This window comes from Panicum virgatum, chromosome 5N (genome assembly GCF_016808335.1).
Source record: "Panicum virgatum strain AP13 chromosome 5N, P.virgatum_v5, whole genome shotgun sequence".
In the NCBI taxonomy this organism is placed as follows: Eukaryota; Viridiplantae; Streptophyta; class Magnoliopsida; order Poales; family Poaceae; genus Panicum; species Panicum virgatum.
In genome coordinates this window covers 71598466-71621412 of record NC_053149.1, presented here as the reverse complement: position 1 = coordinate 71621412, position 22947 = coordinate 71598466, and the positions used below count along the sequence as shown (strand labels likewise).

The 22947-nt window shown below is 47.2% G+C and overlaps 4 protein-coding genes across 5 annotated transcripts; all 4 read right to left on the bottom strand.

The window, feature by feature from the left end:
- Positions 1-76: 76 nt before the first annotated feature.
- LOC120673839 (probable Histone-lysine N-methyltransferase ATXR5) lies at positions 77-4117 on the bottom strand. The gene is made up of 6 exons (XM_039954860.1): positions 3645-4117; positions 3392-3484; positions 1441-1664; positions 1261-1361; positions 778-990; positions 77-684 (listed from the first exon to the last, which is right to left on the bottom strand). Exons 1-6 carry the CDS (start codon positions 3991-3993, stop codon positions 525-527), a joined length of 1140 nt encoding a protein of 379 aa, XP_039810794.1. The 5' UTR covers positions 3994-4117; the 3' UTR covers positions 77-524.
- Positions 4118-4573: 456 nt separating this feature from the next.
- LOC120673840 (protein MITOFERRINLIKE 1, chloroplastic-like) lies at positions 4574-8852 on the bottom strand. Of its 2 annotated transcripts, XR_005674885.1 has the most exons (7): positions 7561-8852; positions 6866-6971; positions 6562-6776; positions 6353-6464; positions 5914-6139; positions 5063-5238; positions 4574-4978 (listed from the first exon to the last, which is right to left on the bottom strand). XR_005674885.1 is itself a non-coding variant. In XM_039954861.1 (2 exons), exon 1 carries the CDS (start codon positions 8714-8716, stop codon positions 7595-7597), a length of 1122 nt encoding a protein of 373 aa, XP_039810795.1. In that variant the 5' UTR covers positions 8717-8852; the 3' UTR covers positions 6892-7024; positions 7561-7594. The 2 variants fall into 2 exon arrangements, 1 of the variants encoding a protein (XP_039810795.1); XM_039954861.1 differs by lacking the exons at positions 4574-4978; positions 5063-5238; positions 5914-6139; positions 6353-6464; positions 6562-6776 and having other exon boundaries at positions 6892-7024.
- A 257-nt stretch (positions 8853-9109) lies between these two features.
- Positions 9110-14055, bottom strand: LOC120673838 (PH, RCC1 and FYVE domains-containing protein 1-like). Its single transcript, XM_039954859.1, has 5 exons — positions 13780-14055; positions 11145-13169; positions 10918-11064; positions 9988-10532; positions 9110-9560 (listed from the first exon to the last, which is right to left on the bottom strand). Exons 2-5 carry the CDS (start codon positions 13068-13070, stop codon positions 9431-9433), a joined length of 2748 nt encoding a protein of 915 aa, XP_039810793.1. The 5' UTR covers positions 13071-13169; positions 13780-14055; the 3' UTR covers positions 9110-9430.
- Positions 14056-16293: 2238 nt separating this feature from the next.
- LOC120671815 lies at positions 16294-16815 on the bottom strand. The gene has a single exon (XM_039952054.1). The coding sequence runs from the start codon at positions 16736-16738 to the stop codon at positions 16511-16513; it is 228 nt and encodes a 75-aa protein (XP_039807988.1). The 5' UTR covers positions 16739-16815; the 3' UTR covers positions 16294-16510.
- Between the last annotated feature and the right edge of the window lie 6132 nt (positions 16816-22947).

Here is a 22947-nt window from a genome sequence, read left to right as displayed (position 1 = left end):
TACAACTGTGTGACCATCCTATGTCCGTGTTGAACACAGAGAGGTGCGTATGTGTGTGTAACAAAACCACAACAGCTGAACAAGAAAAGGCCGAACCACTTAATTTTCGTAGGAGAAGAAAAAATTTCTATCCATTCAAAATGTCCCTTTAATCATTAACAGTTAGCCTCTCTACAGCACTCTTACAAATAGGAGACACAAAGACAACTATTTACTCTCACAAAAAGGCATCAGAAATCAGAATACCTGTAGAAAAAAAATGAATGAGAAGATGCATCTTGAGAGCAGGAACAATGAAGATCCTTCTTGGCTCCATAACTGAATCAATGTATTACTTCTACCAGTCACCAGCACTATCAATTTCCATCATTAGGATCTCTTCTGAAAATTGGATTGATTCTATCAGTTGTACCAACGAGCCGTATAAGTTATTAGATTTGGTGGCAAATCTGGAAATATTGCCAATAAGCCCTATTTTGCCCAGCCTCCTTAATGCTGGGCGGGTCAAAACTTTGGGGGTTAGGTTAGAGGAAATGATGAGTGGGATACGCATGCTCGTATCCATTGTAATCATAGTATAGCTTTTCACCACAAGCTATATCGCGGCAGGCCACCAACAATACATGGCTCTCGCCATCAATGTCATACCGCACACATTTGACATTCTGCTTCTTCTTGCCATCCCTGCAACAATTTAACAGTTTCAAACTTAGAATACAGTGCACGTCCTTTCTTTCAGGTGAGAACGCAACAGAAACAGAAAAGGCAACTACTTACGGTGTGTAGTTATTGATGCCGCTAATAAAGCGAGAAACGTTTCCACGTTTGTCAGGGCAAATGACCAGCCTCTGAGAAGGAACTTCTGTCAAAAGGAGTGTCATAATACAGTCGCAATCATCGCTTGCCCTGTTCTCCAGATAATCAACATCCCCAGCATATTCAGTGATGAAGGTCATATCCTTAATATCAGCATCAGCCTGCACAGTGAAACTGAAAATAGCTATGCATAAGTGTTATTTCTGTCTACTGAAAATGGAAAGAAAAATGTGTATGTACTCCATAGAGCACTGTTTTGCTCACAGTATTTGTGTGTATGCCACTGAAATTTGTGTGTGACACTGGAACGTCGAGGGCAGTGTCACACAAAAAATTCCAGTGGTATGCATACAAATATCAAATTTGGGGTGGAAAATTGCAAACTTTGAATTGTATATGGACAAGTTTCCAGAAAGTATGAGTGCCATTAGTTCAAGAAAGTACCCTTCACAGGAATCGAATACCACAAGAAGTGGAGGGCATTCGCCTCGTTGTTGCATGGTTCTGCATAGCTCTATGGTTTCTTTATCCTCTTTGGGAAGAATCTTGAAAGTTGGGGGGGTGCAATATTAGAACAAAACACCCGATGGTTACAATATTATTTCGGGTGAAAGATTTCCTAACCTGCATACCACCTTCCTCCAATCTTGCCTGATTTGAAGATCTAGGAGCCATATTAGGCATGTATGTCAACTCATTACTGAATTCCGTTTTCGAAGATGTCAAAGCAGTGGCCAGAGAAGCCATTTGTTTGAGTCTTCTAGCTCTATCTTCAGTTGGGACAAATGGCAGTATCCTCCTCCTCTTCTTGTGCATGACGACAGAGCGCTTCCTTCGCTTTCTAACATCTGAAAAAGATGAAGTAAATTACTTGATATAGTACCATAGTAGATGCATCTCTTTCTGATTCATACTCAATCTACTTGTATTTATTTCCGATTTCGGTTTAGTTTGTGTTTAACAATAGCTTGGTACTCTGTAAATATTAGGTAATAAGGCAGTCAGTCTAGCGCATCAAATTCCACATTTTGCAATATCTGTGAGATATATGATCGCCCATACACTTAACATACAGAACTAACTGCCAAAAGAATCTACAAAGTAGGTCACACATTCTTTTTCTTTTTTGATCACACATTGCCATTAGCAAATGAATGCACCATCAAGATGAAGTAAATGGCTGTTCATTAAAGGCTCACTTTTGGGAGCGGGAGGAGGCCCAGAGGGTTAGCTTCTCCAGGTTTGGAGTAAGCAACCCGGGTTCAAATCTCGTCGGGCGCGCTTTCGCTAGAGTGGAGGGCGATCCGGCCGGGGGCAATCCCGGTGCCTAGCGTCCAACGACGCAGGGGGCTACCCTAGCATCTGGTCCCTCAATTAAAGGCTCATCTTTCGTTGTTTGAGGGCCGAAGTAATTGATGTTGAACTGCAAATGGATGAAAAAACACGGCTTACTGGAGCCTGTACTATTTTTTCTCGAACACGCAGGAGAGCTGCATATCATTGTATTGATAGAAGAAGAAAAGAGTCATACATAGACCCAAACACACCCCACACACCCCCTTAACCCTTCGCTACTAATCACCTGTTAAAGATAGACACTACGACAGACCCACACTTCTAGACCTCACCCTGGATAGCAAGCAAGGTAAGGCCCCTAGCTCCTGCCAAGCTCCACAAGTGCGCTTCCTCAGAGGCCAAAGAAATGGCAGCGGCGACACGACTGGACCCATTAAAAACACAATTGTTTCAGTGTCTCCAAATGCTCCAGGCACCAAGGATGACTAGAAAGTTCAGACCCTTCCTTAAATCCCCCACGACCGAAGCTTCCACTTTCTCCCACCAATCATCAAAGGTAATGTCCTGAGGCTGAGGAGCAAGTGAATGAGGCCAAACCGCTGGAAGAGGGAGAACCAGAATTGTCTCGAGAACACACACCCGACAAGCAGATGTTGGATATTTTCTTCCTCTTGATCGCAGAACAAACATCTGGCTGGATGAGGGAGGCCTCGTCGAGCTAGTCTGTCGGCTGTCCAGCAGCACTGGAGCCTGTACTAATACACCCAATGACTAGAAAGCAGACAAGTGCAATACTGGAGCCTGTACAACATACAGCAATCAGCAATAGGAGGACCAATACAAATATGGATTTCTTATGGGAAAGCCAAAGGCAGGAAATATTTAAATGAATACAGCCAAGATAATCGAGAGGTTACACATATACCCACAACCGAAATCAGCAAACACGGCACCATAAATGATCTACAAAGTGAACACCTGAATTGTTTCAACCCCATGTTGCCATTACTACTCAAAAAACATGCATAATTAAACAGCTAAATGTTTGTCCGATGATGCTGTCCCACCCATTTCCAGCCATGATGTAAGAGAATATGTCACATTTTAATGTAAACCGCTCTCTCTGTTCCCTAGAACTTCCAGTTTGCAGGGGATATTTGCAGGCAATGCTGCATCAGTCGGACAGCCATGGATCATCGACGCAAGCAATGAAAACAAAAGGTCTCGCATTTCACAGGTCAGGCACCGCGCAATGGTGCACATAGGTGGAAGGAATTACCTTGGGAGAGCCTACATTTCCCGGGCACGTCATCCTGGTCATCCTTCTGAATCCGGAAGAAATCGACGATCTTGGTCTGCTTCATCGGAAACCCTAAGAGGTCCCCCCAAAAAACAGAAAGGAAGCAGGAAAAAACAGTGAGAAGATGATACAGCACAAGAAGGAAGGCGACAATCTGAAGGAGGAGGGGAAACGCGCGACGGTAGAGGGAAATGTCGAGATCGAGGCCGCGAGGAGGGACCCCAAGACTCACTTTTGACGGGCTTGGCGGGCGGGGCGCAGTCGGGGCAGAACCATGGGCCGATGGGGACCTTGGCGGCGATGGGGCGGAGGCAGAAGGTGTGGCGTCCTCGGTCGCAGCGGTCGCAGAGGAGCAGCTCGTCGTCGCGGTCGCCGGAGCCGCATGTGTCGCAGAGGACGGCGTCGTAGATGGCCTCGCGCGCGCGGGCGACGGGGGGCGGCGCGTCGACGGGGCGCGAGCGGCGCATGACGTCGTCCATGGAGCAGAAGCGGCGCGGCGTCGGGGGCTCCGGGGGCGGCGCCGCCGTGCGCTTCCGCCGCAGCTCCGGCGAGCTCGTCGACGGCGGCGCGCTGCGGCCCATGGCGGCGGAAGGGAGGGGTGGGGTGCAAGGGGAGGTGCGGGCTCCGTCCTCAGAGAGAAGAGGGGGCGATGACGTGGCGAGGACGGTCGCTTTGGGAGCTGTGTCGGCCCCCGAGTCAGTCGTCTCGTCAGCCAGGCCGGTAATCACTCGCGCTCTCCGAGTCTCCAGTCTCCCTCCAGGTCCAGGGACGGTGAGGTGACCGTTGCTGCGGCTCACCAAACTTTTTTGATGATGCGTAGAACAGATTAAAAAAAACCTTTTTTGACCACAAAAAATATCATTTGAGTCGACTCTCAATCCAAACTGCTTTCATTGGACTGGAGTGTTCTTTTGACCCCAATCAAATAATATCCCTCCCTCCGTCTTTACTTCATTTCTTTCATTGTAGTAGGATAAACTCCATCTTTCATTGCAAGACATTATCAGAAATCTGCCATCACGGTCAGATGCATCAGGCTCCATCTTTTGACACAGGTGTTTAGTAGATTCCATTTCTTTCATTGTAAGATATATATAAACTCGCATGCTTCAACCGATTCGACAAAAAGTGTTACTGGGAAATCAACAAGGAGCTGTGCCATTGTTCTTCAGGTGCGCTGCAGGCAATCTTTATACAGATTTGCTTTATTACGTAACAGTATTGTACACAGGATGGATAGCAGCACTCGGCTGGAAAATTTTGTCCCTAAGTGTCTCCTTCCAATATTACAGCTATTAGAATTTTGATCACTAATCTATCCTAATCCCAGCTTCAATCCCCTAAAACCTCCTACGCGTAAACTAAATAAGAAAAGAGGGGGGAGCCCACAGCTCGTGAAGCTGTTGAGCTCACACCTCGTTAACCAATCTTCTTTCTCCACGCTGTGTGTTTCCATTTTGTTCCTGATTTCGTTCTTGTGCAGCCAATAAAGGTACCAACCTTCTTACCACAAACCAACAATTGCCTTTGCAATGTTTCCAGTCTTTTGCAAGTTAAACACAACAACTGAAAAAAATCAAGTCCCAGATTAAAAATTTAAAACAGGAACCAAATGCCCACACAAAGTATCAAAACTGGTAGCATCCTTACCGGGAATGTTGTTTTCCTGGCATAATGTAATGCAGTCATGTCCATTACTGAGAGATCTCTTGATGTCACTTCATGATAGCTCAGAGTCTCAATAAGACGGGCGTTGGGATTATGCCTGGGATCCGCATCGTACACACCATCTACATTTGTCGCTTTGAGCACTACCTCTGCATTGACTGTTTGCATATAACAGCAGGAGGAAAATATCAGTATAAAATATACTGTTAGTTAAACAACTTCTACATGAAACAATGATGTACATCTGAGAAGTCAGTCTAGGACAGATTTTTTCCCCTCGAACATACAGGAGAGCTGCGCATCTTTGTATAAGAGAGGAAAAAGGTCCAAATACAACCCCATCACCTTACCTTGGACTAGAGTAAGGGATGTAACTGAAACAAGAACCGGACTATTACAAACAGATGATAAAAAGGGACACTATTGTGATGAATGATTGCTTGTGTAAGTTCAAGTTCGCACAATGATAGCATGTTTCTGAAGGCACACTATTGTGATTAATAATTGCTTGTGTAAATATGTAACAGAGTTATAAAAAATGCCCGCTAATAAACATTTTCTACAAGTCCCAGCATCATGGCAAGAGACCAGCTTAAGATTTGGCCAGTATTATTTGTCTAACCTAACAGTTGCATCCGGAGTTTCCATCTTCACTTGATCGCACCAGAATGTACATGCATCCTTCAATTCATTAGATAAACTAAGAGAAGTGAAATAAATACACATCTCTTCAAGCATGTTGCTGTGAGACTTTTTGTGAGTCCAATTAGCTGCAACTAACTACAGCAATGACTACTAATGCTTAAAAGCTTATCTTTAGAATATTTACTTACTTTCTGCACATCGAAGAGCACCAGCTGTATCAGTTGTAAAGAACGGGTTCCTGGCCCAGCAGCAAATATAACAACCCTTCCTTTCTCTAAATGTCTGACTGCTCTTCGGCGGATGTATGGTTCTGGAACCTCTGACATACGGAACACAGTTTGGACATGGGTTGGTAGTCCAATGCTCTCCATTGTTACTTGAAGAAATATCACATTCATCACAGTGGCCAACATGCTGAATTAGGAATTATAATCAAATGTAGTTTTGCACTATTTTTTTGTAGTAAGAAACCATACTATTGCTTGTCACAAGAAATGTCTTTCATAATGAACAGCAGACCAGCAAAGTCACATAATATTATGGACAGAGAATATGTAATACAAGAAAGTAGAACAAAGCTATGTCAGGGATAACACAATCCTAGTATAAAATGATCATTGGTCGTACCAAGACAACAGATAAGGAAAGTCAAAAGGTGCGTTGAGACTCCAAAAGGGGGGAGCAAACTATTGTCTCCTGATTGGGATCATATCTACCATCCTATTGGTCTCCTCCCGTCCTGAAATGGGTACAGAATTAAAAAGAAAAAAGAAAAGAAAATACCTATCTTTGAAAAACAAAAAGGAAAATAAACAAAGATTGCAAGAGTTGCTTACATCTGCTAGCAAGCCAACACCTGATCACTTGGCCAACCGTTTCACTACAAACTGCGTAGGTGGTCCGCAACTCGCTGTCGCCACCGGTGATCACTCCAATCACACCATTGATGCATATTACTTGACCGCCAGACATGCCGCACATGGCTACACAACTAAGATGAACTTCCCTAGTTTTTCCTTGCGAATCTGGAACCTCTTGAACCCCTAATGGTCTTCCATTAAATAAATAAAAAAAAGAAAGATGTTAGGATACATAAGCATGCACAATTTATACGAAACATAAGTCAATCAGAATACCCACTTGATCCCAGGAGATACGGCTGGGGCCTTACAAAAGCCAAAGGTTGGGATTTCCATGCATCTGGAGTGCAATACCCTATGGCTATTGCGGTGGTTCCAGTGGGTACCTTAGTTGAAGGGGCAAAAGTAAGAGCACACAAATTTTCAGGTACTCCGTCAACTTCAATGAAGGCCAGGTCCGTAACCCGATCGTGGAACACCAGGTCATATAGCATGGTCACAGACAGTCCCATGACACAAAAACAAGTTACAAAATAAATTCAATTCAATAAAATGTTCGGCAGCTTATCATAACTAGAATGAACAATTAGATTGCATTCTCATGTTCAGTCAAATTATTATAGATTTGAAGTTGGTAAAATCATCTGGGAGCAAAGTGAATTATTATAGATTTGAAGTTGGTAAAAATCATCTGGGAGCAAACTGAATGAACGCAATCTAATATCTATCAGCTCACAGTAAAAGACATGTAGGAGCAATAGAATAACCAAAAGGTTGATTTCCTGGTATTATATAACTCTTATGGTCTGAGGTCATTCGAGTCCACAATGAACTCTTGATGATGCTAAAGCCGAGAAACTTTAATAGGTACATCAACCTCAAGATAGCATACAATACACCTGATCTACTTAACTGAAACAAAACCACACACTGCCAGCACTAGCATACTGAGGCATGAGGACCAGCAACAGTTACCTTCCCTCAAGGAATGAAGGAAGAGACGACAAATTCAAGTGGCAGCAGCAGCAGCAGCAACTCGAGGCTCCATCTGTGGCTGTGCTGCAGCCTTCCTTTGGCAACCTTCAAGGTACCACTGCAGAATGGCAAGCCTTGCGGTCTCAAAGGCACAGTAGCCTAGCGCGGCGAAGCACGCGCTGTGCAGCACCCTGGGCCCAATGCCACGGGACAGGCCCATGAGCCCCTCCTCGGCGACCACCTCCCTCATCGTCCCCAGCACGGTGCGGCTGCCCTCCGTTCCGACCCTGGTCATGAGGCGCGTCTTGACGACGTCCAGCGGAGTGGTGAGTGCGGCGGATATAGCCCCTGCAAGAGCACCGCAGAGCACGCTCTCCCCTGGCGTGAGGCTCTCCTTGTGGCGACTCTTGAGGGTGAATGCCTTGAGGTACTCGAAGGAGGAGTAGCTGAGCACCCCGGTGGGGAGGTTGCGGAGGAGCGTGGCGGCGTATCCCGTGTACAGGCCGAAGAAGCCGTGGGTCTGGATGATGTGGAGGAGCACCTCCCAGGAGCGGCCTGTGGCGGCGCCGGACTGGAGGCGCTGCGTGATGAGCTCCTTGGGGACCATGATGGCGGAGGAGGAGATGTTGCCGCTGGCGCCGGCAAGCGGGGGCACGAGGAAGGGCGGGAGGTGGGGGCGGAGCAGCGACTTGGCGAGCTCGCAGGTGCCGAAGTAGACGGCGGAGGAGGAGGCGGAGCCGAGGATGACGGCGGAGAGGCCGCGGTAGAGGCCGAGGGGCCCGTCGGTGCGGAGGATGTCGAGGAAGACCTGCCAGGCGGTGGCGGAGGGAGCCGCGGCGGCCTGGAGGCGGGTCTTGACGGCGTCGATGGGGAGCAGCGCGGCGTAGGTGAAGGCCCCCGCGGCGGCGCCCGCGCAGGCCCCGATGGCGGCGCGCGCGAGAGGGGTGGGGACTGCTGGCTTGGGCGCCGCGGCGGCGGGGGCGGGGATGGAGAGGGAGGAGGAGGAGAAGACGGGGGCGGCGGCGCCGGAAGATGCGGCGGGGGAGTGGAGGAGCGGGGAGGTGAGGTCGGAGATGAGGGACGGGAGGTCGGGGTCCGCCTGGGACCGGGTCATGGCGGGCAGCGCGAGGCGGGGGGTGGAGCTGGAAGGCGGCATCTCGTCGGCTGGGTCCGAGGGCCGGCGGCGGCGAGGATTTGTGGCTGCACGCGAGTGGATTTGGAATCAGACCCGACGGCGGGTAGTTGGACGGCTCTGACTTGCGGGTCCCGCGGCCACTCCTCTCCGCTGCAGATTGCACGAGTGGCCTGGCTTCAAACAGGACAGCATTTCGCAACTTTCTTTCTGCCACGAAATCCAATTCTTCAGGCGTAGCATCATCCACTCCACGGTCAAATTTCTTGTCAATCATCCATTCCATCGTCAAATTTATAAGACTGATCGTCAACTGCAGTACTTTTTTCTGACAGCGGTACTTTTCTCTCATAACAAATCAGCACCAGTCACCAACCACTAGTCACAGCCAACTGAACAGAACTAGTCACAGCCAACTGAACAGAACAAATGAAAACGAGCATTGCCAAGTATTCAGTATGTACACATGCAAACACATGATAATTCAAAAAGAAAAAAAAAATCTTTACACCTGCATTGCATTGCATCGGCTACAACAAGGGGGGCCAAAAGGGTCCAGGGCTGACCCACCCTACTACCTCTGCTTCGGCTCCCTCTATGTATGTACATTACTACATCGGAACCGGTCTAGCTAACCAGCCCGACGGATAATATGACTCGATCAATTTCAAAACAATAGTAACAAGAATTATCGACATTACATGTTTCCCTCCAAACTGCCAGGCAGTATTGATTGGATCATCGAGCAGACCGGATTGATGATGCTGACGACACTCGCTCGGAGCTCCTTACATTGTACTTCTCGTACACCTTGTCACGATTCTCATTCCACCAGCTCTCTGCTTGATGCTCCCCAAACCGCCTTCGACTGGACGCGCAAATTTTAGATGAGAAGAAATGGCAAATGCACGCTGCTAAGTGCAAACAGATGCTAGCAGAAACAAGCAGCCGCTTCATGGTTCATGATAAGATCCACTATAAAATTTGTGCCATTTGAAACTGGTGAATCAATTGATTATTTAAATTTCATTGCACAGAGTTTCAGACTAATGCTGATAGAATGATACCTCTATCTCCTATTCTACAGTAGTATGCCCATATAGTCCTTTGCCAGCAAAGGTATCTGCAGTACTACCAGCTACTAATGCTGGAATGTCAAGGTAATCAAGTGATTTGCAAAATCCAATTTTTACTATTCTAGTCAGCTAGTAGCGTGTCTAATTATAAATGAAATAATAAACAAAATAAATAACCAAGACAGCACCTAAGAAACAAGGCAGAAACTATTAATTTACCTGAAGCGTACGCGCTTTAGATCTCGGGTCCCATCACGAAGAGTTGTCAGTGTTATGTATACACCTGGTTCATACTGCTCAATCCACTCAGCCTGAACTTGGTTGCTGGGAATTGAAACTGCGCTTCGAGATTTGTAACCATCCTCGCCATTTAAAAGGGACCTAGCATCCTTGCTGCTACTATCATCTGCTCTACTGCTTGCACTCAGCATCTCATCACTACTGCTATGTCCTCTTCGATTCAAATTTTCAACATCAGGAGGACCTGAAACCCGAAGGCTGTGAGCACTCACTTCACTATTTTCACTAATACTTCCAGGTGGTTTATGATGATTTGAGATTCCATTTGTGTGCAACGCTTGTCCCATGTTCAGGCTAGGTGTGCTGACAGCACTGACAGGCTCATTTCGTGGCTGATGAATACCATTCATGCTAGTGTACATAGAAGCATACATCTCAATGCCATTAGGAACATGTGCTTGTTTTGCTTCACTACCATCATAGGCTCCCTGATCTGGTGGTAGTCTCTCAGCCATATCCTTGAGCTAAACAAGCCACAGTAGAAAATACATGCAACAATCACCAGAGAAAGAAATATCGGTCAAACAACCAGAGAAAGTTGGCACTTTGCTCGTATCAATATTTTGACAAGCTAGGTACAAAGTACACAAATTTCTCTTGGATCAGATATATATACATGTTTTTTGAATGTGTAATTTGATGACATAAAGCCATCGCTGTTGTTGCAATAGGAAATATATGCCTTCTGGTACTATGAAGTTGATAGAATCAAACCAGCACCAGAATACCATTTGCATGAAGAAAATTCATGGAAATATTAATAGCTATTATATTTATTTGCAATGAATACGACACGGCAGCGACAGTATAGCTAGGAAGGCATAAAAGTACTAAGACAATCAATATTACCTGTGCTGTTAGGGACTTTATGACTTCCTTAGCAGCTTTAGACTTTGCAGATTCCTCTGAAACCAGTGTCATGGCCTCTTGTACTTTCTTTGCTGATTTCTGCAACTCAAGTTCTTGAAGCTCACAGCGGTGCCTCAGATTATCAACCTAAAGAGGTGCACGAATTTAATTGTTTGTCCACGTAACAACCCAAAGCTATATACTTGCATGTAAATCAAACTCAATACCTGTGCACGGAGTCTTTCAACCTCTTGATTTAACATCTCATTAGTCTTTGTGAGACTATCAGCAGCAGTTTTAGCGATAGAAAGACCATGAGTTGTTGGGACTGGTGTGGTTGAACGTGGTGGACTAGGCTTGCGAGAGAAGGGGGAAACAGCCCTAGACGAGTTCAACGATCGAACTGCTGATGTGCGAACCGCTCTTGGAACTGATTTGTTTAGATCAATTCCACCAGATAAAGCGATATCTCTTAGCTGAAGAAGTGAAGTCATTTGAGGAGTCCGAAGAAATGACAGCGCATCAGTTTTCTTTCCTTGTTTTGCTGCCTTGCTATCCAAACTTCTAATCATATCCAAATTGCTGGGTACAATTGCTTTTGCCAATTTAGTATCAGGGTTGCTTTCACCAGAGTGGCGAGGCACAGCCTCTTTCCTCTTATTTTGGTTAATTGTACTGGAATATGCCGCACTGTTCAATTTCATGAAACAGGAATCGCAAACACGGTAAGGTTTCGCAGGATTAGGAGCCAGTGCTGCCCTCAGAGCCTTACGTGAGGTGCACGCATTACAATGGACAAGCCCACAGTTATGGCAGTTGTGCCTCTTTCGGGTGAATCCAAACGGTTGCCGACATGAGGCGCATTGAGACTGCTCAGCTCCTGAGACCCACTTATGCTGGCATATAGCTGCAGTGAAGTTTGAACCACAAGCTATGTGCCTAACAGCCCTGTCTCTCAATGCCTCAACGAGTGTAGGTATTTTCCTGTCCTCTATATCTCCATGGCCCAATCTTCCATTGGCCCCTTTCCCCCATGTAAAAACTTCACTCTTATTTGTTAAGACTGCGACATGGTAGGAACCACAGGCAACTTGGACAACATGTTCACTCATAATATCTTCAACTAAGCATGGAAGTTTACCATCTGAGCGGGGATTCCCAAGCTGGCCATAAACAGTATTACCCATGCTCAGAACTTGTCCAGATGTTGTCAGGCCTATGGTAAGACTATGACCACATGCTATCCTATAGAAATCATAATCAATAAGTGAGGCCACGCATGTAGGCTTAAGCCTTTGTTCCTTGTCACCATGACCAAGCCGATGTTTGTCGCCATCTCCCCATGTGAAGAGCTTTCCAGAAGATATACTTGAACTGGATTGGGTCACTATAACTTCTACAACAGCCGCAGTGTGCCATATACCGCATGCAACAGCAATTGTCTTTAACCCCGATAAAGACTCTACCTCCCTTGGACACAAAATACTCTCGCGGTTTCCATGTCCTAAGACTCCAAATGTACCATCACCGAATGTAAATAGCTGGCCTCTAGATGTAATCAAGGCTGTATGCCAGGTCCCACAAGAAACATAGGCAACTTGAAGACCATCAAGTGCTCCTGAAATTCTTTTTGGAATCCAGTGGCTTACATCAGTACCATTGCCTAGAAGTCCAATATTATGTGTTCCATCACCCCAGGTGTACAGTTCCCCAGCTGTTGTGACAGCACAAGTGTGGAACTCCCCGCAGGCAACAATGTCCACATTGCAAACTGCTAACGACTCAACCAGATGAGGGTGAAGAGAGTCTTCCCTTGATCCACGGCCAAGACGTCCTCCAGATTCCTCGCCCCATGTAAATACTTCCCCATTTTTAGTGACCAGAGCAGCGTGCTTGACTCCACAATCCACATGATACACGTCAAGAACTAACTTGGACTCCAAGGGTTTCGGCAGAAGAACATCAGTCTTCCCAGTTGACCTGATTACTCTGTCGGAACCAACTCTTACAGTGTTGTCACAAATGACTTCACCCCACACGTAGACGTCGCCTGAGGAATCATAGTCATCCTGTGCAGAACCATGGCTTGATGTGCTAGGGGCACTAGACGTGCTAACTCTGATGGCATCTGAAGAAGCCCCTTTGGTGTGCATGTTTGTCGCATCTGATCTCCAAGTAACTATGGAGTTTTAAGAAAAGTGGCAACACATATGGACCAAGTGACCAACAACTCTGATTGAATATTGTATAACCTGCACACATGTAACAGAAATGAAGTGAAATCCACAACAGCACATCAATTGGTACGGTAAGTCAAATCGAAATGGAATTAAATTACAGGGAACTAGGAGATATGGAGATGTTTCGGATGCTGCGATTCTGAAAACGGTTACAAGAATGAAATGCGAGCACTCTACCTATATGAATCAAAAAAGAAAAAACGCTCAGGAATATGGGTAAGCTGGTGTGTCAAGAGATACTGGTTGGTAGCACCAAACGCAAGCGCTTAGACAGAGGGATTGCACATTTACACTAAATGTAACAGGCATTGCAATAAAAATAAAGACGATTCTGATATGTATAGTCCTGCGGAGCGATGGATTGTAAGTATGTGTCCAAGCACTGGCTGCTTTATCACCTAGTGAAGGTATGTATGGTGTTGGTTCGAAGCAACAGGCATTGTGAGTGAGGCGTGACTAAAGGGGCCCTCCGCATAGCAAGGGAATCCGCAGGATTGGAGCAGCCACCATGGTGAGCAAGTAAGATTCGGGATTGACTGCTCGCGCAGCAGAGGAGGAAAGGGAAGATCCCGCGGGGCAAGACCCGGTCATCCATCCACGAGCAAAGCTAGGTCTTTCTTACCGGGAAGAGGAGGAAGCGGTGGATCTCCGCTCCGCGGCAGCCGTCTTCTTCTGAAGGGGGGAAGAGGCGGCGAGCGGTGGCCTCGCCTGGGTTTGGGCGTCTCCCCCCTTTTGGCTGTCGCCTCTGAAATCTGAAGTAGTGGTGGAGTGGGAGCTTGGGAGGCGGGCGGAGGCGAGGCTCGAGGTCGAGGGGGCTCGGCAGCTACGGCCTGCTGCTCGCTTCTCTCGCGAGTCTTGCGGCACGGCACCAGGGCAGGAAGGGGAAGGGAGTGCTCGACCGGGGGGGGGGGGGGGGGGGGGGGGACTCCTCTTTTTCTTCTCACAGTCTGCGGCCGTGATTACTAGTAGTACCTACTGTACGTCTCTTCAACGGCGTTGTAAGGCTATCTCCAACCATTCCCCCATCCAACTCCCACAAACGTACTATTTACTATATTTTACTACCTCCCTCAAAAAGATTCCTCCCTCTATAACTCCTTATCTCCAACCATTCCCCATATCTATTCCCTCTATATACTATCACTCATTAACTAACTATTTATTTATCATTTTTGAATTTTAAAAAAATCATACCGTATTTGTACTGTCATAATACGCATTATCATCATGTTACGGGGCTCAAACAAAATTAATATCATGAAGAAACGGTGTAATTAGAGATATAGGGGGAGTTGAAACTCACTCTATATATGGAGGGAGTTTCAACTCCCCCTGTATATAGGGGGAGCTTTGGGGGGACCGTTGGATCGGATTCCCCCCAAAGCTCCCCCTACGTGGGGTGGGGGGCCATATAGAGGGCACCGTTGGAGCAAGCCTAATTGCTTGCTACAGATTTTAGTTCTTAGAAAATACTCCAGATTTTTCAGATTTTCTCAATACCAGCACAGCAGGATCCTCTCGAAAAAACGCAAACAGTCTTTGTTGGACCGAGTTAGTAGTAGCAAACAGCTGACCATGTTAGGTACTCCCTCCTCCGTTCTAAAATAATTGCAAATCTAGAATTTAAAATTTATCTCACAAAAAAAATTATTTTAACCCAACTACTACAAAAGACAAGAGTTTCCGAAGACTTCTTACAAAAGAGACAAGATATTATCTAGATCCTTCTCATAAAAGACAAGAAGTATTTTTGTAATTTCACATTATATATTGGTTTGCGTGTCTAGTTTTAGAATTATATTTATTTTGGGACGGATGGAATAGGTATTTGCCAGCGTGGAACTTTTGGACGAATTCTAGTAGCAGTAGTGTACTAGAAGACTATTCAATTTGAAGGTGGTAAAATGAAAGCTGTGGTAAAATAAATACTGAAGCTGGAGAGTTTTCTTTCTTTTACTTGTTGGCTTGTTGTTGGTGAACGCAACGCACGCACGCTTCCCTTGACTTGCAGGGCAACTGCAGGTTCAGTCAGCGTGTGCATCCATGGCCTTCATGAGCTGACAGATGGATCGGATCAAGGTTAGTTAGGGTGTGTTTTGGTGAAAAAAATTAGGTTTTAGTACTGTAACACATTTTGTTGTTACTTGACAAATAATGTTCAACTATAGACTAATTAGGCTTAAAAAATTCAGCTCGTGCTAATCAGTTAGACTATGTAATTAGTTATTTTTTCAACTACATTTAATGCTCCATGCATATATCCTAAAATAGGATGTGACGGGTACTATGGAAAATGTTTTTGGAACTCAGCACAACAATGTCAGCGAACACAATTACAGGCCTAGAGGGAGCTGGAGATGAAAGGGCCGGCCACGGCGCCTTGCTTTATTTAGAGTAAAAAATGCACCGCTGTCGAGGTCACTAAACTCTAAAATGTGCCTCTACATTTCTAAACTTGTTAATTGGTTCAAGTGAGATTTAAATCATAGCTACCCTTGTTAAACCGCCACGTATCAAGCGGATTGGATGCTCCATCACCTACAACGGTCGGCGAGGTCTGGACTGGCACCAACGATGGCCAAGACAGGAGCCTCGCGGTACATTTCCCAGCCGCGGCTGTCGCCGTGACGACGCGCGACGACGGCAGCTTCATCCTCTACGGCGCCAAGAACATTCGGGAGCGGCAAGTACATGAAGAACCTCACGCGATCGCATCCACCACCGGGCGGCGTTCAGGGGATGGGGCCGGTGCCACGTCAAGGGGCGTGTGCGGGCTCAACAGCTACTGCGTTCTCGGTTGCCTGGCGGGGGTTCGGCTTCATCGACGCCACCAACGCCGTGCAACTTGAGGGGGATCCCTTGTCTGGTGCCCGTGATCAGGCGCTGGGCGAGCAGGCGGTGCCCGTGATCGAAGCGGCTGGAGAAGGTGGTGGATCGGAGGAGCCACCGGAATCTGGTCCGGCTGCTGGAACAGCGTGATCGCCCTGGGCTGCATGCACTACTACCTCCTCGTCGGGGACGGCCAAGGTGGCGGTGTGGTGCGCGCAGGCAAGGCCGGCCATGAGGACGAGGACCGTCATCCTGATGCTAGTACGTCGTGATAGATTGAATTGTCATCTACTAGATCAGATCTGCTAGGAGTTGAAACAGTTTGATGCTGATTTTCTCCAAATACAAAAATCTTGAATAATATATAGAGGACATTTGGTTCATCACTTACAAATTATAAATTGCAGGAAGGGAACGCGCGCACAAAGAAATACAAAAGTTTGTAATGGCATGGGTGGGGCGATGAATGATGATGATGCATAGCTATAGTTTGGTTGGTGATGGGATGGGAGCGGAGCGGATGATCAAGCCTTGGGCGCGCCCCCGGCACCGGCGGCAGCCCCCTGGTCGGCGGGGCCGCACGCCTGGTTGCACATCTTGGTGCAGACGGGGTCGTCCTTGCCGTTGGCGCACCGCTCGTAGCAGTCGTCGTAGCACCCGTACGCGGTGGCCGCGGGCAGGGACGCCGCCGCCGCCACCACCAGAACGGCCACGAACAGGGCCATCATCGTCCGAGTGCTCTTGTGGGCCATCGCTGCTGCTTCTATCCTAGCTACTGGGGATGGATGGATGGATTCCTTGTTGCGTTGATTGAGGAGAGGAGGTACGGCCGGTGGTGGTGGATTGTTGGGACACACACCACACATCATATATATAGGAGGCATGCGGACACGAGCATGAGGACGCGCGAGCTTCACGGTCTAATGTGTGGTGGCAACGCCATGGCCGTCCGAGGCTTGTTTGAATTCTTTCATTTTCCAGTGACCACCTACCTGACCCCCCCGGAGGAGGAGGAGGAGAAGTAGAAAAAAGGGATGCCATGGCATGCCATGCCAACATCTGGCGTGCGATCCAGACACGAAGAAAGCATGATGCATGGGTCATTACTGTATGCTCAAGGGCCGGCCCAATCGCTATGCACTGCCCAATACCATCAAAACGCAACTGCCTGGGATCGATGGTTCCTTCTCTCCCTTTTTTGCGGTAGACAAATATAGCTAAGGTTGCATTATATTGGCTCTAATAAGAGACCAAATTAAAGGTCGTTTTACTCGTCGTTGTCCCACTCCCACGCAGGGGTGTTAAAAGCCTAGCTTAAAATTTATCTTACATAATTTATTCGGACTCTAATTTTATAGAATTTTAAACTAAATATATACATTCAGCAAGTTGGATTGTGAAAAGACTATTGTAGGAATCATCTGTTACCACCCCTACTCCCAAGTAATTGACTGAAATTGGTGGTACTTCTAATGTGCACGTGAAAATCGATTTTGTAAAAGAAAAGGTAATAAACGGATCGGATCCACCCAGTCCGTTCACGAGTAGCCATACTAATGGATTGGGTTGAAATGGTTTTAATGAGTTGTGTAATGATATGAATTATATTTGGATGGGTTCAAATGGATTGTATTAGCTAATGGGGTTGAATGGAGTGGCTTCTATGTAAATACGAATTGGAGTGGGTTGGAGTGAGCTGAAATGGATAATTTATGCAAAACAGTATGACTATATATAAATGTCGGTTCCGTAAGAGCCAGACCTTAAAAATAAAATATCATGTTCACACTATAAAATTTTATCAAATTGACTAAGATTTGTTGGAGATGACTCAGTATGACTAGCAGCTACTCTGTGCAAAAGCAGTGTAGCTAGAATTACACGTGGACCTCACATCAAGAGTCTAACCCTAGAAATAAAACATCGCGTTCACACTATAAAGTTTTATCGAAATTAACCGAAATTTGTTGGAGATGACTAACCGAAATTTGTTGGAGATGACTCAGTATGACTATCAATTACTCTATGCAAAGCAGTGTGGCTAGAATTACACGTGAACCCCACGTCAAGAGCCGGATCCAGGAAATAAAACCTCACGTTGACACTTATAAACTTTTATCAAAATTGATCGAAATTTGTTGGAGATGACTCAGTATAACTGGCAGCTACTCTGTGCAAAATGGTGTGGCAAAATCTACACTATAAACTTTTTAGGAAACTGGTTCTTATTGGGTTGTAACCATAGTTTGGCTAATAGTTTATTACATTATGAGCTGAAAATGTTTGGACTGGATTAGTGTGTGCTGGTTGTGGTTTGGAGTGGTGTGGGTAATATTAATTTTCCTATTGAGAATAGATTGGTGTGGCTATAGTTTGGTTTTTATCCCATTTGCAGGGCTATTCACGAGCTCATCTAGGATATACTTATATGGAGTAATATATAATTAGGATGCCACTCCCTCCATCTCCTAAACATCTTATTAGGAGTATCATACACTCTGTATGTATAGTATAGAGAAGAGGCATGGATGGTAGGAGTGCAAATTGGTGATCTCTAGGTACATCTTCAACCTTATTTTGTTCAAAAGTCTGTGCTACTTCTTCGAGATTGAATCTCAATTTAAAAAATTAGTACAAATATTCAAAGTAACGAGGGTTGAAGGTATATCTAAGAGTACTACTAGAAAATATGCTCTAGGTCCACCTCAAAAGTACCATCAGGAAGACAGCCCGGTGCTAATTTTACCATTAGTGCCGGATCATCTTTGTACCGATACTTTTGAAAATATTTTTTTCCCATCATAAGTGTTGTATAGTTGAGATGGTAAAAATGGTATACGCGAGACAAAAGATTCCGAGTTGACGTAAAGCACTTACAAACCGGCGCTGATAGGCTATTTTCTAGTTGTGAGATCACCAATTTACACCCCCTAATACATGCATTTATTGTTCGAAAAGAATAGAGATGCATGTATTTCGTTTTGGCACGAGCCCCATACCTGCCCCAAATGGCAGATCCATGGTTAATTCGGCACTTATTTTTGATAATACGGTTACAATGGTACTGGTACAATTTTGTAAGAGATGGCAACAACTGATAAGAGATCAGAGCCCCACGTCAGATCCAGCACGACGGACGATACCCGGTCGGTTCTCTCTCCTATTAGAGGAAAAAAAAGTAATGGCCCGTTCATACAAGATTCCCACGATGATCTTTTCTCAAATGGATGACTGTTAATGATTTCCATTTTAAATTTCTCAGATATATATCAAAGACTTTTTAGCGGGATGATTCCGCCGCTTCCGATTTTTTTTTTTTGTCACCAGGCTGAGATGTACCCGCCCGCCTGTACCCATCGCGGGAATAACGGAGCAAATCAGTCAGGATTTAAAGGTGCATCAATCTTTCCATACGACGTCCGCCCTCACGAGTCACGACGTGCTCCCCGCCGCACCCCGCGACGCTGTCTCCCCCGACGAGGCCTCCGACGCCGGCTCCCCGTCGCGGCACCGATACCCTGCCATGCGCCGCCATGCGCTGTTCGTCCGTGAAGCTCCTCGTGGCGCCCCTGCGAACCCCGGCCGCCGCCGCCGCCACTCCAGCCGCCGGCAAGGAGGAGCGCCGGATCTGGGCTACAGCGAGCGCCGGCACTCGGGTGGGAGGAGGACCCGCCCATCCGCTACATCCCTCACGGATCCGCCCCGTCGCGTGCGTCCTCCTCTTCCTCCCCCGACCGCCCGCGGCCCGCCGTCACGCGCGTCCTCCTCCGCCCGGCCGCCGGCGCGTGCGTCATCCTCCGCCCGCCTGCACGCGTCGTTCTCCTCCGCCCGGCCGTCGGCGCGCGCGTCGCTCTCGCCGACAAGGGACGCCCTCGCGGCGACGGCGCTGGAGATGGAGGAAGGAGCTGCACCTCGCCGCCGCCGCCGCCGTGGCATCCAGCGTTGAGGAGGACGCACGCGTGCCGGCGCACTGCTGCTCATCCGCGCCGACCGCCGCTGCCCCGCTTGCCGACCGCCGCTGCCCCGCGCGCGGGCCGTGGCTGCCTGCGCCGGCCGCTGTGTCCCCACGCCGACCGCCGTGTCCCCACGCCAGCCGTGGCTGAAGACGGAGATCCTCCGCCCCCATCGTGCGATGCTGATGCCGTTCCTCCTCCTGACGCCGCATCGGCATGGGCGCTGTGCAGGGACATCCGCCTCGACGAATCGCAGTCAAACCTTGACAGTTGGTCGTCGTAGGTTCTTCACTAATCCTTATCTCCCTTTCTTTAATTGATGTGTTTTAGATTCACTGTTGCGCATGTCCGTGCGAATTTCCTAGTTGACGCACGGGTAGCAGCGCACCGGCGAGCTGCGGTCTTGGGGGGAGGGGGCGGCCAGGGAGGGTGGGAAATGGGCGGAGCGGGCGTGTCGCCGGCGGCCGGGGTGGTGGCGGGAGACGGCGGCCTTAGATTTCGGGTTGCCGGGGGTGGGGGTGGCTCGCCGGCTCCCATGTCCGCCGGCCATAGAGGAGGGGCCGGGGGCGGCGGCGGCGGTTCGGCCGGCGGAGGGCGCGGCGGCGCGAGAGCGCCGCCGGCCGAGCCGGGCCGGACAACCGGTGGGCCTGTGCCAGTGGCGGGGGCGGAGGGCGCCGGCGGCCGTGGGCGGTGGGGAAGGCCGGCGGGGGCGGGTGGAGGGCGGAGCGGTGCAGCGGCGAGTCGCCGCCGGCCGCCGCGGGTGGCGGTGGTGGTCGGCGGGGGGCAGGGCCGGGGCAGGGCGGATGGGGTGAAGGAAGAAGAAAGAGGAATGGGAAGAAGAACAATGTTCGCTAGCGACGCACGAGCGTCCGCTAGCGCCCCCCATGTCCGTGCAATGGAAGGATAATCACAGCACGGAAGTTGATCTATCTATGTATCCTTTTGCAGATTGATCTTAGTAGAACGATATTTGCAAGGCGATTATCATGTGCAGGCTAATACTTACCAATTGCCACTAAATGTGCAAGCTATTAACAATAAACAGGTCGTATTAGCACCATACGGTGTGGAACTGTCCAGGTGCCCCCATCCCCCACATCTCGGATTCATCAGATCTTCGCGGATAATGGGATCCGCGTTTTGCACGGATGGTGAATTCGTAGTTTTTTCTGTGTATCCTTGTGGTTGCAGGCCGGAGCAGAAGCTGAAGTTTATCACGGAGTGCCAGGCAGCCGATGCGGTGGTGCTCACATACGCCTGCGACCGGCCCGCCACTCTGGAACGGCTCAGTTTGTTCTGGCTTCCCGAGCAGCAACGACTCCAGGTAATGCCACCCTGCACATTAGGGCGGGGGTTCGCGGTGTAGGTTTAGAATTTAGATCCCGTGTGATTGACTATTTGTCAGGTTGCACATTGTGATTTATATTGTTTAATTTAGATTTTTTAATTTGTATGATGCAGTTGAAGACTCCAGTGATTGTGGTGGGGGTGCAAACTGGACCTAAGAGACGAGCAGCAGGTTAGCCTTGAGCAGGTTATGGTGCCCATCATGCAGTCATTCCGCGAGATTGACACATGCATTGAGTGCTCCGCTCTTTGGCATATCCAGGTTACCCCTCATCTTAATACTAAGTGATTGGGTATTTCTAGCCCTCAATATTTCACACTTGCTGAGCATGATATCCAAACTTAGGGAGGGTGGGGGGATGGAGACCAATATGCTGGTGAATTGCAAGACACATTGGATTAAGGATCACTCGCAATGCTCCAAATATTTCAAACTGTAATTTTATTGTAAAATATTTCTATTGTTTCGTTGGTAATTGTGCTTAATGTGTTAAAATTCTTACCTTGACTGTTGTTAACGGCTCTGATGCTGATCTAACATTTTGACTCTTCTCTGTAAGTTTGTTGTGCCCCTCTCATGCATGCTGCTATTGATGCAGATATATATATAGCTGGAGGAGATGGAAGACGCTAGCAGGTCTGATCGCTGCTGAGGAGATGAAAGGTATGATCATCAACTAAAATGAGATGCTTCTTTGGCCATTTGTAAGGCAACATATGTTGGTTTCTGCTATTGCTGTATGTTTGAACGCGCCTTTTCATTTTTTTCCAATCACTTATTATTTTATTGCCCTCGGTAATCCAAATGTTGCCTACTTGCCTAAATGTCATATGTAGATTACTGTGAATTCTAGGTGTCAGGAATAGAATATATATCCCAGTTGGATGGTTTTAGCACCTATTATGGGTTGTGACTTGTGAGAACTTTGTGCAGGTTGACGGTTTGTCAATATTACTGAACTTTTAGAGCTGTAATTTGAGTATCATTACATTTTGTGATACTAACCTGTTCTGCTACAGTCTGCATCCCCGATCCTTCACCTGCGACATCTCCTTGGTCTCCATTCAGTGAAATTGCTCCCCAACTGAAACTGTCGTTGCATTCAATATATAAGGCCTTTATCTTGCTATCTCACTTCGGTTTATTGATGAATTATAGTTTACTTTGAGAAATAATGTTGGTTATTACTGGTTGTTGTAGCCTCTACCCTGTATTGAATTATGTTTTAGAGGAGTACATGTCCATATATACATCTATATGCTCTTAGTATTTATACATCTACATTGGTAAATTGCATATGAAAAATGCTTAGCTCCTAACAATTTTAATATGTGTCAAATTAATGCTTAGATTCAAACTAGAATATGTTTCTCTTGTCTGTTGTAAGGCACACAAGCAAAGTGCTACAAGCTTACAACCTTCCATGAAAACAACATAATTTTTGTTCACTAGGAACTTTTTTTTGTTGTAATAGGTCTATCATTCTTTAGTTTTCCATTTGTTCTTTTTGAGAGCCAGTGTGATCTCCCAATCATGAAAGCAAATGACCAGGTAACCTTTTTTTATCTAATATTATATCTCAGAGCTAGGCAAAAAAATCGTTGCCTACTTGCCACACAGATTTATTTCTTGATCAGTATGTGCTTAGAATTTCAAATTG

Bases quoted from the DNA above. Each gene is read 5' to 3' on its own strand.
- LOC120673840 (XM_039954861.1), bottom strand. From the start codon at position 8,716: ATGCCGCCTTCCAGCTCCACCCCCCGCCTCGCGCTGCCCGCCATGACC.
- LOC120673838 (XM_039954859.1), bottom strand. From the start codon at position 13,070: ATGCACACCAAAGGGGCTTCTTCAGATGCCATCAGAGTTAGCACGTCT. The intron at 10,533-10,917 runs GTAATATTGATT...TGGCTTGTTTAG, and splicing joins TAAAGTCCCTAACAGCACAG to CTCAAGGATATGGCTGAGAG. The intron at 9,561-9,987 runs GTAAATTAATAG...TTGCGCGTCCAG, and splicing joins CTAAAGCGCGTACGCTTCAG to TCGAAGGCGGTTTGGGGAGC.
- LOC120671815 (XM_039952054.1), bottom strand. From the start codon at position 16,738: ATGGCCCACAAGAGCACTCGGACGATGATGGCCCTGTTCGTGGCCGTT.
- LOC120673839 (XM_039954860.1), bottom strand. From the start codon at position 3,993: ATGGGCCGCAGCGCGCCGCCGTCGACGAGCTCGCCGGAGCTGCGGCGG. The intron at 3,485-3,644 runs GTGAGTCTTGGG...GGGACCTCTTAG, and splicing joins GCCCGCCAAGCCCGTCAAAA to GGTTTCCGATGAAGCAGACC. The intron at 991-1,260 runs GTACTTTCTTGA...AGCTATTTTCAG, and splicing joins GTATTCGATTCCTGTGAAGG to TTTCACTGTGCAGGCTGATG.